Source organism: Sparus aurata, chromosome 23 (assembly GCF_900880675.1).
Source record: "Sparus aurata chromosome 23, fSpaAur1.1, whole genome shotgun sequence".
Classification (NCBI taxonomy): Eukaryota; Metazoa; Chordata; class Actinopteri; order Spariformes; family Sparidae; genus Sparus; species Sparus aurata.
Window position 1 is genome coordinate 10,072,309 of NC_044209.1, and position 14,327 is coordinate 10,086,635.

A 14,327-nucleotide genomic window follows, 5' to 3' on the forward strand; every position below is an offset into this window, starting at 1 on the left:
GTGTCCTCCACTACAATGCAAATAAATGGGTATGGGTAACATGATCAGTTAGTTTACACAACTTAGTATAGTCCCATACACTGGGAAAAAAGGAAAATGGTGAGAAGAATTGGGGATCTGGGAGGGTTGGAGGGAGGCGAAAGATAAGAACATGGGTAGACATTACATGCCCGAGACCCTTAAAATTATGATTTACTAATATAACAGTTAAGTAAGCTGTGATACACGCTGTTGGCTGTTTAGGACAAATAAACAAGAAAGGTAAGCACATGAATGATTCCCTGTGCATTACTTTTTTAATGATATGGCGAGCCTCTACAAAGTTGTGATTTATGGTGGCATGGTACGAGTTGCAAAAAAATAAAAAAATCACATTTGTGTCCCCCCCAATCCTGACATCAATCTGCACCCCTGAAAGTACCTACATGTTATACTTGAGTAGAAGTAAAGAGATCATGTTGAAATATTACTTTTAGTGATAAAAATTGTAATTAAGGATCCAAAGTAACTTTCTGTCAAAAATGAAGAATGAATATCAACAAGTAAAAGTAGATTATACATATATTTACATGTATGCATATACCGTTTGCTATGGGACGATTGATTATTGGCGAGACCAATCAACAGATCCAATACTCAGCATTTTTCAGGTTATTGGAATCAGCGTCTTCTGTTTATCTGTTTGTCTATAAAATGGTTTAAATCAAACATGCACTCATTTGGCTCTGCTGCAGCATGTCATCTGAAAGGTAACAAGTAACTAAAGTTAGAATTCAAATGTAATGAGTAAAAGAACAATAGTTGCCTCCAACATTTAGTGGAGTGGAAGGATAAAGAACCAGAAAATGCAAACACTCAAGCACCTCAAGTACCTCAAGATTGGACATAAGGTACTTGAGTAAATGCACTTAGTTACATTCCTTCACTGCTTTTTCTTGAGTAATTTTTTTTTTAACAGAGTACTGGACTACCAGTATGTAATCACTGAAATACTACCAGCACCAGATGTGAATGATCAGCTCTTATATCTCATCGATACTCAGATCCTATTTGTGTTTTTCACTATTAAGCTTAATTGTATTAACTATAATAATAATGTGATATTAGTATGTAGAATATAGCCTACCTTTTGGCAAGTAAAAGGTTTTTTTTTTATTTCTATTTTGTTGCCTTGATGAAGACTCTTATGAGTTGGAACACGTTGGTGTTTCCACTAACTTAATAAAGGATTTACAGCACTAATGCCTGAGATCAGATCCTCACTCAGACTTTTTACCCAGACTGTAGACTTTCTTTTGCTGGACAGTCGCTGGTTTTCATTTCATTGGTTGAGACTGTTCAGTGTTCAGATAAATATTCATTGTTGGCCATGATGATTAAATATCCCATGATAAGGGACTTGTGACTATACTGTGTTGTGGTATTTGGCACAGAGGCATCATCATGAGACTCCATTTCACATTTTATTACTTTGCAACGTTTGTGACTGATGAACGATTCAGGCAGGAGTTTTCACTCAGTCTATTGTCCTATGTGGATGGAGTCCAACATCTATAGTAGCTCCAGGCCTGTGTCTGCTATTGAGGACAATGAGGTCGTGTTCACTTTGGGTTTGTCTTCCGTAAAATCTAAGCGAGATTTGATTATTTATTAGTATTTAAGGGTGCTACACATGAATAGTATACAGGTTTTTTTCTCCACCTATTTCAGTCATTTGTCTCAGGGAAAAGAGCCCTCTTGAAGACTCCCTCATGTGGGACAATTCAATGTATTCCTATTACTGGCACAGTGAGTTTGGTGACCACACATATAATACCCATATAGTATGTTTTGACACAAGGCCCCTCCCACAGGACAAACATCCATACAGTCTGTATAATTTACAACCCCACAACTGGTGCGGAAAACAATAGTGCAGTCAGTAACGCAGGACCTGCCTTGAAGGAACGCTGCACTTGAAGAAATGTAGAATTTGACCTCTCAGCATGTGAAAAAAGGTTCTATGAAGTTGTTTGTGGCCCTGAGGGGAGCTGACTTAAGTCTGAAAAAACTAACAATTGGAGGCCACAATGACATCAAGGTTATCTTTGATTTGGCTTCAGACATACTCCATTTTTTTTTTAAGTCAGAAAATCTGCACTAGAAACGAGTCCATGGAGCTTGAAACATTTGGATGACTGCCAAAGATGCCATTAAATTGCATAATGGCAAATTATCCAGCGATAGTGCTTCAAAGTCAGGACATCTTGACCTCTGCTGCTTCGATTTCGAGCAGTCTTCATGGATGTACAGTACTAAATTACCAGAGCTGACCTTTAGAGTACTGTGAAAACACTACAGGTGAAAAGGGTCCATTCGCTTACTAATAGAAGAAAACTATCCCCATAAGACAATTATTCTTGTGTATTTTTCAGTTTTCTGAAATTTTGAGTTTAAAAAGCAGATAAGGCTTTTTCTAACTAAATATGGTCTAATTTGCATACATTTCCAGAAGAGAAATATGATCATTGGATAAAGGTCTACATGGAGAATTATGGACATCTCTTTTAAAGAAAAAAAAAATCTATTTTCACCTTGTTTTTAGGTATAGTATGGTATATAAATAAGACTGTGAATGTCGCATAAAAACCTTGAGATATGACTAAAAACTATAAAGCTACGACTGCTGAAGGGGAGATTTCTGGCTCCGAGTTTGGGAGACTCTAATTTTGAGAGAATGGCTGATAAAGATATTGTAAAATGTAAATATGAATAATAAGATATGTATAAAAAAAAAATCATAGATCTATATTTTTAGACAAAAAATGAGAACAATAGAACGACCCCAGTCGATTTCTTTCATTAAGACAGTCAATTATTTTATTTTATTTTGGTTTTTTTAAATGATGCCATCTAGCTATTTTTTTTATTATTTATGTACATTTATTTTATTTATGTTATGGAAGCAAAAAAAAAAAAAAAAAATCCCAAACCTCTAAACTGACCAGTGCTTGTTTCGATGCTGCTGTGTGTTCAAGGCACAACAGATCTATTGGCGTGATTAAATTGCGTCTAAATGGCTTGTCACTGCGCGGGCACGTCGGCCCCGAGCACGCTCCTTTGCGCGCGCCTTGCCCGCGCGCCTTTGGGTACGCGCAGGACCCGTCCCTACAGCGGAGAGCAGCAGCGCATCCATCCTGCCGTGGAGCCGGGAGCGTGGAGCCGCGAGGAGCGCACAGAGAGCGAGAGAGAGCCGCAGAAGATGGACGGAGTGGGATCGTTCGGAGCGGGCCGGGCCGGGTCCACTATCGACCCGTTAGCCTTCGCCAAACAGCCGCAGACCATCCTCAGAGTGCTGTCCTGGGTGAGAACGGGGTTTTTCCGGTACTGCTGTTTTGGATGTGTGTGTGTGTGTGTGTGTGTGTATGTATGAACGTGTGTGTGTGTGTGTGTGTGTGTGGTGGTGGTGGGGGGGTTCCTCTCTGTTGTCGTTGCTGCGCGAGACCCGTGACGTGTTCTCACTGCAAATATAGAGCCTAGAAATCCAGCGATAATTGATGAGCGGGGTGTGAAAATGGAAACCGCGGACTGACTGTGTCTGTCGGAGCGTCTTCACAGAGAAAATGTGCCGTACAGGGTGTAACCAAGGCCTGGTGGTGTCTGACACCCTGACCATGAAACTGGTCTCACTACAGATGTTTTTCTGGGGCAGTAGCGCACCTATGTTTATTTTTAATAAGCCCTGCTTTATTATTGGTTTATAGATGCAACCAAAGATGTGCAGTAGACCTGGATTGTGGAGAAAAATGAGAAAGGCCATAACCTATTCATCCCTCAGTCTCCCTCCCTTCCTGTTATTCTTTATTTGATTAGATTTTTTTAATGTAGTCTCTAAAGTAAAACGAGCGATTTACCACACGCGCCTTCTTCGTTTACATCGCCAATCCCATTTCCAGCTAATGATTTTGCTGATTTACCCTAAACGGTCGTCGTCCGTCATCCCACCTGTGATTGGTCCGCGGTCCCCATTACGCACGCAGGGCCACGGAGACGCGTCGTGCCCTGACGCTTGATGTAACGCATCACCTTTGGGTGACACGGAGAAGGTCTCCTCTGAAAACACAGAGCGGAGGAAGCCATCCAAGGAATGAAAGGAACGATGTCCTCCTGACGAGTCTCTGGTTTCATGAGTGTGAGTGTAGGTACTATATTAATTGTGTACCTATTAATATATACGCGCCATTTACTTCAGAGCTCTGTCATACATTATCAGCCTATTGCACGGGGCATGTGGAGCGTCAGTGCGAATAGTCCACATCGATCCTTTCAAAAACAATCCAGACTAATGCGCTCTCAAGCTTAATTGTCCATTTTCCCACTGCAGCTGAAAACCTCCTAAACGTAGATTCTGCATCATCACATCTAGATATTTATCTGTGCAGCTGCAATCAGACATGGAAAATCTCTCAGATGCTTTACTTAAAGGGTAACGCCACCAATTTTACATATCAAAGTGTGTTTACAGGTGTTGAGGAGTAACACTGCATATGTGAAAAAAACAAACAAAAAACAACTTGGTGGCTAAGTTGCATTGTGGTTAATGTAGGCGCCATGTTTTGGAAAGCAGGCCGTTGGTCTGACATTGCACTCTCCTATCGGCTGGATGTTGGATTCATTTTGAACAGATCAGAATCAATGCAGCAAACCAGAGATATCAGCTTTCTCTATCCCATGCATTCTTCTTTCTTTTTGAAAACATGGTGCCTACATTGCCCACAGTGCAGTGTAGCCACTGAGTGACATCACTGGAGGCAATTATTAGATTACATTCAGCTTCCTCTGGAGCCACAAAGGGTTTTATACTTTATTTTGATTTTTTTCACACATGCAGTAGTACTCCCCAAAACCTGTAAACACACTCTAATGTGGGAACAACTGGGCGGCGTTACCCTTTAAGTTAGGGTACCAATCCAGCACCTTCAAAAATACTCCATTACAAAAAGGTGTACAGGAAGTAGATGTAGTTTTTAATGCAGAAAATGTCTCCTGTTACTGAAGTATTGATATATGACATCATTAGATTATTTATATTGATGCAACAATGCATCAGAACCATTTTGATGTTTTAACTCGTAAGGGTGGAGCTTTTTTAGTTTCACAACTTTAGTTTAATCCAGTGGTTCCTGAAGTAAAAAAAGACTAGAAATACCTGAGTAAAATACAACGAAGTTACAAATGTGCTCCATTACAGTACTTGTGAAGGTACTTAGTGACTTTTTAAACCATTGGTTATAAACATGAGCAGCAGAAAATACCCCAGAAATCCCTTATTTTACATACTGTAAATCCTACAGCTGACTTCAAGAAGTGCACTAATTAAAGATGCACTATGTAGCACATAGTTCCTCTTTTAAGATCACAGGAGTAAATCACATGAGACAAGTGCAGGGGAAATGATTGAGCAGTTGAGCTTAACATTTTTTGCAAGTTTCCACTGTACATACGCTTTCATATGTTTAAATCATGCAAAGAAATTAGTAGAATTTTCCATTTGGAGATGCAGTACTTTGACACGCACATATAAGCAGCTTTATCATGCTGGTCAGCTAAAAGCACCTGAGTGTCTCTCTGCTCAGATTATATCCACACATGTGATCAGTTTAAAATGTGGACCCGGCATTATCCCATTGTGTGGCCCTCCACCATCATGTGACCCAAACCCCCAAGTCTGAGTGCATGTCTGCATGTGTATGTGTCACATGGCCCTGTTCTCCCAGCGAGTGTTAGTCAGCTGATCTGTGTGTGAGTCCAGAGCAGAGGTAGGAAGAAATACAATTAACTTCAGATCAGACCTAAAGATTTAAAAAAAAAAATGAACCAACAGAAAAAAAGAAAATGCTATAAAAACCTTTATCACACTTCTTCTTTTGGCGCACACACCGCCTCAGGACTGTGCGATTCTTGAGGGGAAGTGAAGCATCCACCTCTTCAGTCAGTCAGAGAGAAAGAGAGGAAATTAGGTTAATGCCTTTGGTCGGAGCACGCTCAAAGAGGCGCTCTCCAGTAGTGGTCCTGTTTCCAGCGAGGCTGCAACAATGTTTGTGTGAGGGAGGCAATAAGAGAACGGTGGAGATATGTTGATTGTCATATTTACATGATCTTTATCTCTTATTCCATCTCCTCTGCCTCTCCCCTGTCTGCAGATATTTTCCCTGGTGGTCTTTGCCTCCATCGTGAACGAGGGCTATGTTAACATTGGCAGTGAGCGTCTTTACTGTGTCTTCAACAAGAACGCAGACGCCTGCAACTATGGCGTGTTCGTGGGCCTGGTGGGACTGCTGGCGTGCACCTTCTTCGGCCTGCTCGACTTCAAGTTCTCCTCCATCAGCTCTGTCAAAGACAGGAAGAAGGCTATCATGCTTGAGATCGGCTTCTCGGGTGAGCAGGCCATCGCGACCAGAATTGCCAGAAATAGATTTTATTTCATTTTTGACATAATTCTTGCAGCTTCCCACGAGCCAGGAAGTGCAGGACACAAGTTTAGAAACAAACCCTAAGACGTAACCCTATATCCCCTAAATGTAGCACAACATGGCTTCAGGTGACTTTCAGCTTACTGCTTTGTTATACCACAACGCAGCAAGAGAAATGAAACCTGCAATGTTGTATAAAAAGGTAGCAGAGACTGAGTTCTTTTAACTTCTGAAGGGAACAAAGCACTGTGGGTCAGGACGTCTGCACCACTTCTGCACCTCGTGTTTCATGTCTAAAGCTATCTTGGAAATTACCTTTTTTCCCTCCTGTAACAAAGTGTGATTGTTCTGCTGGTTTTCTGGCAGGTTTCTGGACCTTCCTGTACTTTGTAAGCTTCTGTTTCCTGGCCAATCAATGGTCTCGGACCACGGCCGATGAGCTGCCACTCAACCAGGGGGCAGATGCAGCCCGGGCTGCGATCGCCTTCTCTTTCTTCTCCATAATCACCTGGGTGAGAACATGCAGCTACATAGACTTATACGTACAGATACGCACATACACACACATGTAAATGTTCATATAGGAATACATTAAGGCTGAGTTTACTCATGTTTTTCTGGATAGTAAGTCTCTCATCTTTAGGTCCGGAGAGGCTCGGCAGATGAAAACAGATGACTGAAACATGTTCTCCTCCACTGAAACATTACCATGAGCGTTTCTAACACCTATACTGTACAAAATGTTTTCCATTCTTCAATTTTCCATTCAGGATTGCAGAAGATACACACAGACATTGAGTAAATGTCCAATAACACCTAAACTATGGGCAGAACTACATCTTGCAGGTCTCCCATGACTTTAAAATGTTGCTGATGGTATAAAACAGCTCATTAAAACTGCTTTGAGTTGTAAAGCTATTTAATAATGTCAGTATATTGCACATGGGGGAGTCGCCATGATCAGGACTTCCCCATTTCTGACTGAGCAATCTGAATTTCCAAAAAGGAGAAGTTAATAACACTTCAAACGAATGCTCTGGATTAGAGGCACTCTGACCAGGCTGGCCCCTGTGCCTGTGCCTGGGAGGCCCCTTTCATAATCCACCCTTGAGCTAAACTAGTGACAGTAATCCTTTTCTGACTGAATCGAAGGTGAGAAGCTGGTCATGCAACCTCGGAACCCTGCTAGATATTTCTATGCATTAGTTATCCATGAGGCTTGTGAGTTTGGAGGTGCCATCGTCCTCTTCTAAACATTTAAGCTCACCTTTGGTTGAGCTCAATGGATACAGTACAATTGTAAGGTTTTGCATTTTGGGAAATACACTTGTTTGCTTTCTGGCGAAGAGTTAGATGGTAAGATTGATACCACTCACATATATAAATTAATTAATACAAGAGTATGGACAAGACCTGCTCAAATTGGAAAGTGTCACAAGATTACCCTTTGCTGTGACTCAGCGCAATACAAATATAAATTGATTGATTGATATTTGTCTGTCAGATATAAAACCTTTACCAGCTGCAGTTTAGCACAAAGACTGGAAATAGTTGGAAACAGCTGTTCTGACTCTTTCCAAATATAAGAAAAATCGACTAACCAGCCCCTCTAACTGTCATAAATGAACATTTTCTATTTTGTTTGGTTAATCAGTAAGAAAGAAAGAAAGAAAGAAAGAAAGAAAAGCCCTTTATCTGTGGCCTGGTCTTTATGCTAAACTAACCAGACCCATAGTCTTTAATTTGAAGGCCCACTGGGTCTGGTTTAGGGGGATCTATTGGCAGCAATGGAATATAATATTCACAATTAAGTTTTCATTGGTGTATAATCCCCTGACACGAAGAATCGTTGTGTTTTTTGTTATTTAGAATGAGCCTTTTTATATCTGCCAGGGGAGCAGGTCCTCTTCCAGTCCACCATATTGTACCGCCATCTTTTCTACAGTAGCCCAGAATGGACAAACCAAACACTGACTCTGGAGCTTTCATGTTTTGTTTTGTTTTGCATTTTTGCTGGCCACCATAGGGGATGGTAAAGTGAGGGGGTCTTCAGTTTGCGATCTCCAACCTCACTCCTAGATGCCGCACAATGCTCCTTTAAGCAACAGCCATAAAGATGATATCAAGCCTCTCTTCTGACTCTCTGCCAGAATGCAAATAATCCAAGTCAGCTTTATTTCTATAGACACAGTTACCTTTCCCTTTAAAGGTGGTTACGCGACTCATATCTGCCTATGAAAACAGAGCTTTCAGGGTTTCGTCTGGCTTGCTTTCTACCATAGTACCTGGAACTGTTTTCTCTGACCTTTTCCACCCCTCCCCTCCCCCTCTCTCCCCCTGTAGGCTGGCCTAACAGTGCGTGCGGTCCAGAAGTATCTGCTTGGCACAGACATGACTCTGTTCACCACGGAGCACATGGACGGCGGCGCGCCCACCCAGCCATACCCCTCCAATTCACCAGTCGGCGGCACCACCGAGACCACAGAGACCTACCAGAGTCCACCATTCACCGAGAACAACGCAGCACCCACATACCAGGTTCCCATCTACTAGATAAGGTAGACCTGATGGTGGAAGAGAAAGGTCAGGAGAGGGATGAGAGGAAGGTGATAGCAAATTGCTTCCTGTGATGTTACACCTGCAGCTGTTTATGTGTTGATCTGGACTGAGTTTTCAATAATTGTCAAAAGAAAAAAAAAAAGGTCTCTTCTTCTTTGTTTCCTCCTCTTGTTCCCCTTAACATTCCAGCTTTATCTACACTTTTTCTAGGCCTGTATGTCAAACCCAATTTCCTACTAGTGTCTTTGGATCAGAGCAGATGAGATAAAAAAGAAAACAAGAAGAGGGAATGTAGAAGAAGAGGCTGCTTTGTTGTGTTGAGACTATTTTGAAGAAGAAAAGGAGATGAAGGGATCAACAAGTGAGTGACTCCACCACAAAGCAGTACTAGAGCACTAAAAATAGTGCAAAAGACACTCACATACAGCACCTTCGTCTTATTCTTTTCATTCATTGAAGTGTCAAAAATCCCCTTTCATGCCAAACAGTACGGGGAATGTTTTTTTTAAGCTACAGTACGGTCTGGTCTTTCCTCATCTTTCCCTGCTGCAGTTAAAAGCGATCATGTGTATTGAATCTGCATGTTTTCCAAACTTAGACATCAACTAAGTGCCATACTGTACTGTGTGTCTCAGACAGTGACTTAATTTAGTAGATTTCCACATGCTGTAAAACAAAAAAACAACAACGACAATGTTTTGTGACCAAGTGCAATATCTCACATTCTTATGTAGGTCTGTAGGTAGGTATGTACTGTACTGTAGGTAGGATAGTTACCGTCAGATAAGAGCAATTGTAGGCACTGTCTCAAATTACATGCTAGTCTTTGAATTGTACTAACAAATCTCAGGCAAGTTTCCAAACTGAAATCGTTTATCTGACTGGTGAAGTTTGCAAGATGTGGAGGTATGTCTAACAGATCCTGAGAGAACTTTTCATCCTCAAAAGCTAATTGACAATTTTAAATAAAAGTAGTATTGGTCAAGAAGCTTTTACAGCATCTTTCCGAGTGTTTATGGCCTTCCTGGGTGTGGTTTGAATCCTTATTTTAATACGTTTAAAGAAAAACAGCGACATGATAGCTGAATCAGTATGACTCTGGTTAGTGTTAGTGTTTTTTCTTAAGAATTGGGGAAACGTGAATCACTTTCTAGTGTTCAGTTATATTTCTGTGCCAGGCACGGATGGATGGATTGTTGAATGGGCCTACCGGGCACAGGCCAAAGGGGTCAGGGGTCAGCTCAGCCAGAACCTCTGTTTGAAGTGATTTTCATGTTGGAAAGGTCAAATGACTACAAAAAGTTGCAACATGACCACACGTTCAAAACAGCTACAAAGAGACAAGTAACCACCACAAAACAACCACAAAAAAGACCCCAAAGAGACACAAAAAGACAAAAACAACTACAAAGAAACACAAGAAAGCTACTGCGAGATGCTAAAAGTCATCAAAATGGTGCAAAACACCTGCATAGAGAAACAAACAACTAAAAAGAGACACAAAAAGACATTAACAACAAAAAAGATACCTATAACAACTACAAAGAGACACAAGACAGCTACACAGAGTTGCTAAAAAGCAACAAACCAGCAGAAAAAAACAAAAAGAAACAAGACAGGGACAAAACAGCAAACTGATGCAAAACAACAACAAAGAGACAGAAAAAGACAGTGAAGAGACACAGTAAGGCAACTGATTGAGACAACTACAAAGAGAGGCAAAACAACTATAGAGAAACACAGAACAACTACAGAGAGACACAAAACAACCACAAAGAGTCGCTCAAATCAACAAATGGATGCAGAACAACTGCGAAGAGATTTAAAATGACCGTGGTCATCACTTCAGATCCAGAGGTCTTGCTTGCTATCTAGCAGGTGTGGGTGGCCTCTCACCCGTCTGTGCCCAGGGGCCTGTTGTGTAATAATCCGTCCATGGTACCAGGGAATGTATGCAGTGTGTTATTTGAGACAGTGTTCTATGTTGAGCGTTGTGTGTGTAAATTGGGGCGACTGGGGAGATCATGGGTAAGTCAGGTCTGTTTATGTTTACGTTTTAGAAGCTGCCAAACTGCCCTGTGTTCTTATTGCTGTCTTCTGATTACCACGTTGCTACTATGTTGTTAATGTCTCTAGGATTTAATGTAATCACAAAGCAGAGGGGGCTACAGATAAGCTTTTATTCAGCGAGGGAGGTCAGGTTACTGGAGGATTCAGTGCTGTCTCAGGCAAAAGAAAAATCAGTTCGTGGGATGTTAAGGATCGCTAGCTGGCTAATTAATTGATCCTGCAATCCTGCCATTGAAGGAGGGGGGAGGGGGGTTTCAGAATTTGTTGCTATGGTGACAGGCACAGGGTTGGGTGGATGTGGGTCACTGAGGGCCCTGATGTAAATAGTAACCATGCCCAACCATGCCGGTGTGTAACAGTGTCTGTGTCGTGATTCACGTACACTCGCGATCAGCGAATCTGTCGTTTTGGTGTGTGTGTGTGAGAGAGAGAGAGAGAGAGAGCGAGAGCCTGTGAGTACACTTGCTGTCCATGTGCAGCAAGTGTACACGTGCATGTGTGTCGTCGCGCATGAGAGATATGTGGGTCTGTTTCAGTTTGTGTGGAAATGTGTGAATGTGTGAAATTTTGTGGTGCATAAAAGTTATTTTCATGAACATGTGTTTGTCAAAGTTTTAGTACGGAGGAGGAAATCACCAATGAATCAGTTCCCCAAAATAAAATATATTATCAGAGTCCCTCTCAAGATACCTGAAATACAAAGTAAAAAACTAAGAGGGTTTCTTTTCTTTTTTTTTAATGAACAGAGCCAAATACAAATACACACACATATATATATGTAATTGACCTGTAGAATGCCTTGCCTACTATTCTAACTGATGTGTAAACAGCGCCCTCTGCAGACCAGAGAGGGCACTGCAGCAGGGGCCACATGTGGCTGCCAGAGTTTAAAAAGTAATCATGATAATAATGCATGAAACTGTTGTATAGAACTCATTATATATTGAATACTATGTAATTCTTAAGTTGATGTCAAAATGTTTTGCAAAGTGAGATTCGCCGGCTGACAGGATTCCCTCAAGTGTTACATTAATCACAGTTTACTGTCAGAAATGCGACCGCACAGCCAAACAGCTCTTTGTTTCTTCCATGATGTTATCTTGACCTCATGATCTTGTTGGGTCACACGTACACATGCATTACTGCGTGCTTTTCTGAAAGCTCCAGGGTAAAACTGTACCAGAATGCTCACATTTTCTTTACTTTGTATTGTTGTAAAGAAACCTTAACATGACCCACGTATCCAGGGCCTGGAGCAACACCAATAGGAAATGTCAGCTAACAAAGTGTAGGCTCTGTGTTCCAGGTAAATGTATAATGAGAGATAAGAAGGGTCATCTACTGTAGAAATAAAAGCGAAGACACTTGACGACTCACAAGATAACAGATAAGTAGAGTATCAAAAAAGGGTTAAAACAATTTCAATCTAGTCCCATAAATCAGAGCTGAGATCACTCAGTCTTAAATTACCGTAAGCATGATTTATTTTACTTCATTTTTTTTTAAATTACATTTTATTCCCCAGACTGTCTGGCAGTGAGTGCATGGTAAAGTGGGTTTATGTTATAAACTGAGGGGTAACACAAAAGTATTGTGGTTCGGGAAATGGTGCAATGGTGCTGGGTGCTGGCAGAAATACTGGGCGGGGTTTCAGGTACCCTGGGAGGTATCGTTTGGTGAGCATTAAGTCCTTTTGATGCAGGTAAAGGACTACACGTTGTGGTTTTTCATGTTATAGTATGTTACCTACAAGCTGCGTGAACATTTCTGCCAATTATTTCCGGAAGCAATCTTAGCTTATTCTTATATTATATGGATGTAAGCTTGACTCAAGACATGAATTGACCGGATGCTGTCTGACCATGTCTTGGAACTGCAATGCTTTTCAGAAGCTGACACTTTATAATCAAATTTAAAATCCTATTAGACCTGAACATTAATTTTGATACCATTTATTCTCATTGAATGTATTTACATGCTGCACTCACTTCTGTGTGAATCTTTTCATTGTTAGTGGGGGGGTCCACGATTCACCTGCTGAATTCAAGCTCAATTCAAGTAACTAAATATTAAAAGTGATAAATTAGGTTTCTTTTGAAAGGAAGGAAATTGGTACGCTACAATATGTAAAACCACTAGTGTAGTCCTTGAAATCTTGGTTATTACTGGGCTGCTAGTTACCTCTTTAACTGTGGATAAGTGAGACTGGGGTATTGATGGTGATACTAGGTAATATTGGGGTACTATTAGGTAGTTTGGGGTACTATCAGGTCAGGTTGTATTATTGTTCTCAGTGCTTCAGTCTCTTTTTCAATCTGTGTGGTAGATAAAAAAAAATAATAATACAAGCATTCTCTATGTTTTGTGCTCTGGCCCATGTACACTACCGTGGTATTGGTTGATTGTACAGTACGTTATTGAAGTAAATGGAACCTGTGTGTGATGCTGTCTAGGGTCTGGTTTGTCCTGTACTACTGAAAATAAAATTTAAAAAAAACAATATTAATGATGATGATTTATTAACTAGAATGCACTCTTTGTTGGAAATACTTTGTTTGACCACTCTTAAAGGGGCCGTTGACACCGAAATCAAAGTTATGTGTGATCATGCTGTCGTTTTGTTAGACTGAGATAATAAAAGGTGATGATATGTAGTGACGCTGGTGCCATCACTTGTGTGGTCTCCAGTATGAAACATTGCATGGATGTTACGATATCTCCCCCCATAATATTGATAATAAAATTTTATTCCCCATCGACCAACAAACAAGTAAATATTGATTTTGTAGCGTGCTCCCCCTTTAACATGTTTCTTCCTGTTCTGAAGGTGTTTGACCTCTTCAGTGTAAAAACGCTGTGTACAGAGATGTGTGTCACTGTCTATTACCTGAATGTGTCTGGACTGCAGTCTGACCGTCACTCCAATAAAAAAGAAAACATGTTTTGGACTACCTGTTTCTGTTCCTGACTTTAATGTGTGACAATTGGTATCATACCATTTATCAAGAGAACCATCACCTCAATTGTTTGCAGCTCCACTCTGTATTGCTGAGCTTATTTACCTCCTTTTTGGCTCATTGTGTAGCTCACTGGCTGCAACTTCACTCTTGAGGTTCACTTACTGCACTGCAGTGTCATTTTAAGCCTCAGCAGGCAGCGGTTTCCATTGAAAAAGCTCTAAAAAAAAAGAAAAAAAAAGAAGCCACCACTAAACAGTAGTGGACATAGTGGAGCAGTTAGCAGCCC

The 14,327-nt window shown here is 40.9% G+C and overlaps 1 protein-coding gene across 1 annotated transcript; it reads left to right on the forward strand.

The window, feature by feature from the left end:
• The first annotated feature begins 3,100 nt into the window (after positions 1-3,100).
• On the forward strand, positions 3,101-14,029 carry syngr3a (synaptogyrin 3a). Its single transcript, XM_030408928.1, has 4 exons — positions 3,101-3,343; positions 6,183-6,417; positions 6,819-6,964; positions 8,796-14,029. Exons 1-4 carry the CDS (start codon positions 3,242-3,244, stop codon positions 9,003-9,005), a joined length of 693 nt encoding a protein of 230 aa, XP_030264788.1. The 5' UTR covers positions 3,101-3,241; the 3' UTR covers positions 9,006-14,029.
• Positions 14,030-14,327: the final 298 nt, after the last annotated feature.

What these genes read in the sequence shown, in the direction of transcription:
- syngr3a (XM_030408928.1), top strand. Translation starts at nt 3,242, where the DNA reads ATGGACGGAGTGGGATCGTTCGGAGCGGGCCGGGCCGGGTCCACTATC. An exon ending in GCTTGAGATCGGCTTCTCGG is followed by an intron (nt 6,418 to 6,818) that starts GTGAGCAGGCCA and finishes GTTTTCTGGCAG; the next exon opens with GTTTCTGGACCTTCCTGTAC. An exon ending in TCTTCTCCATAATCACCTGG is followed by an intron (nt 6,965 to 8,795) that starts GTGAGAACATGC and finishes CTCCCCCTGTAG; the next exon opens with GCTGGCCTAACAGTGCGTGC.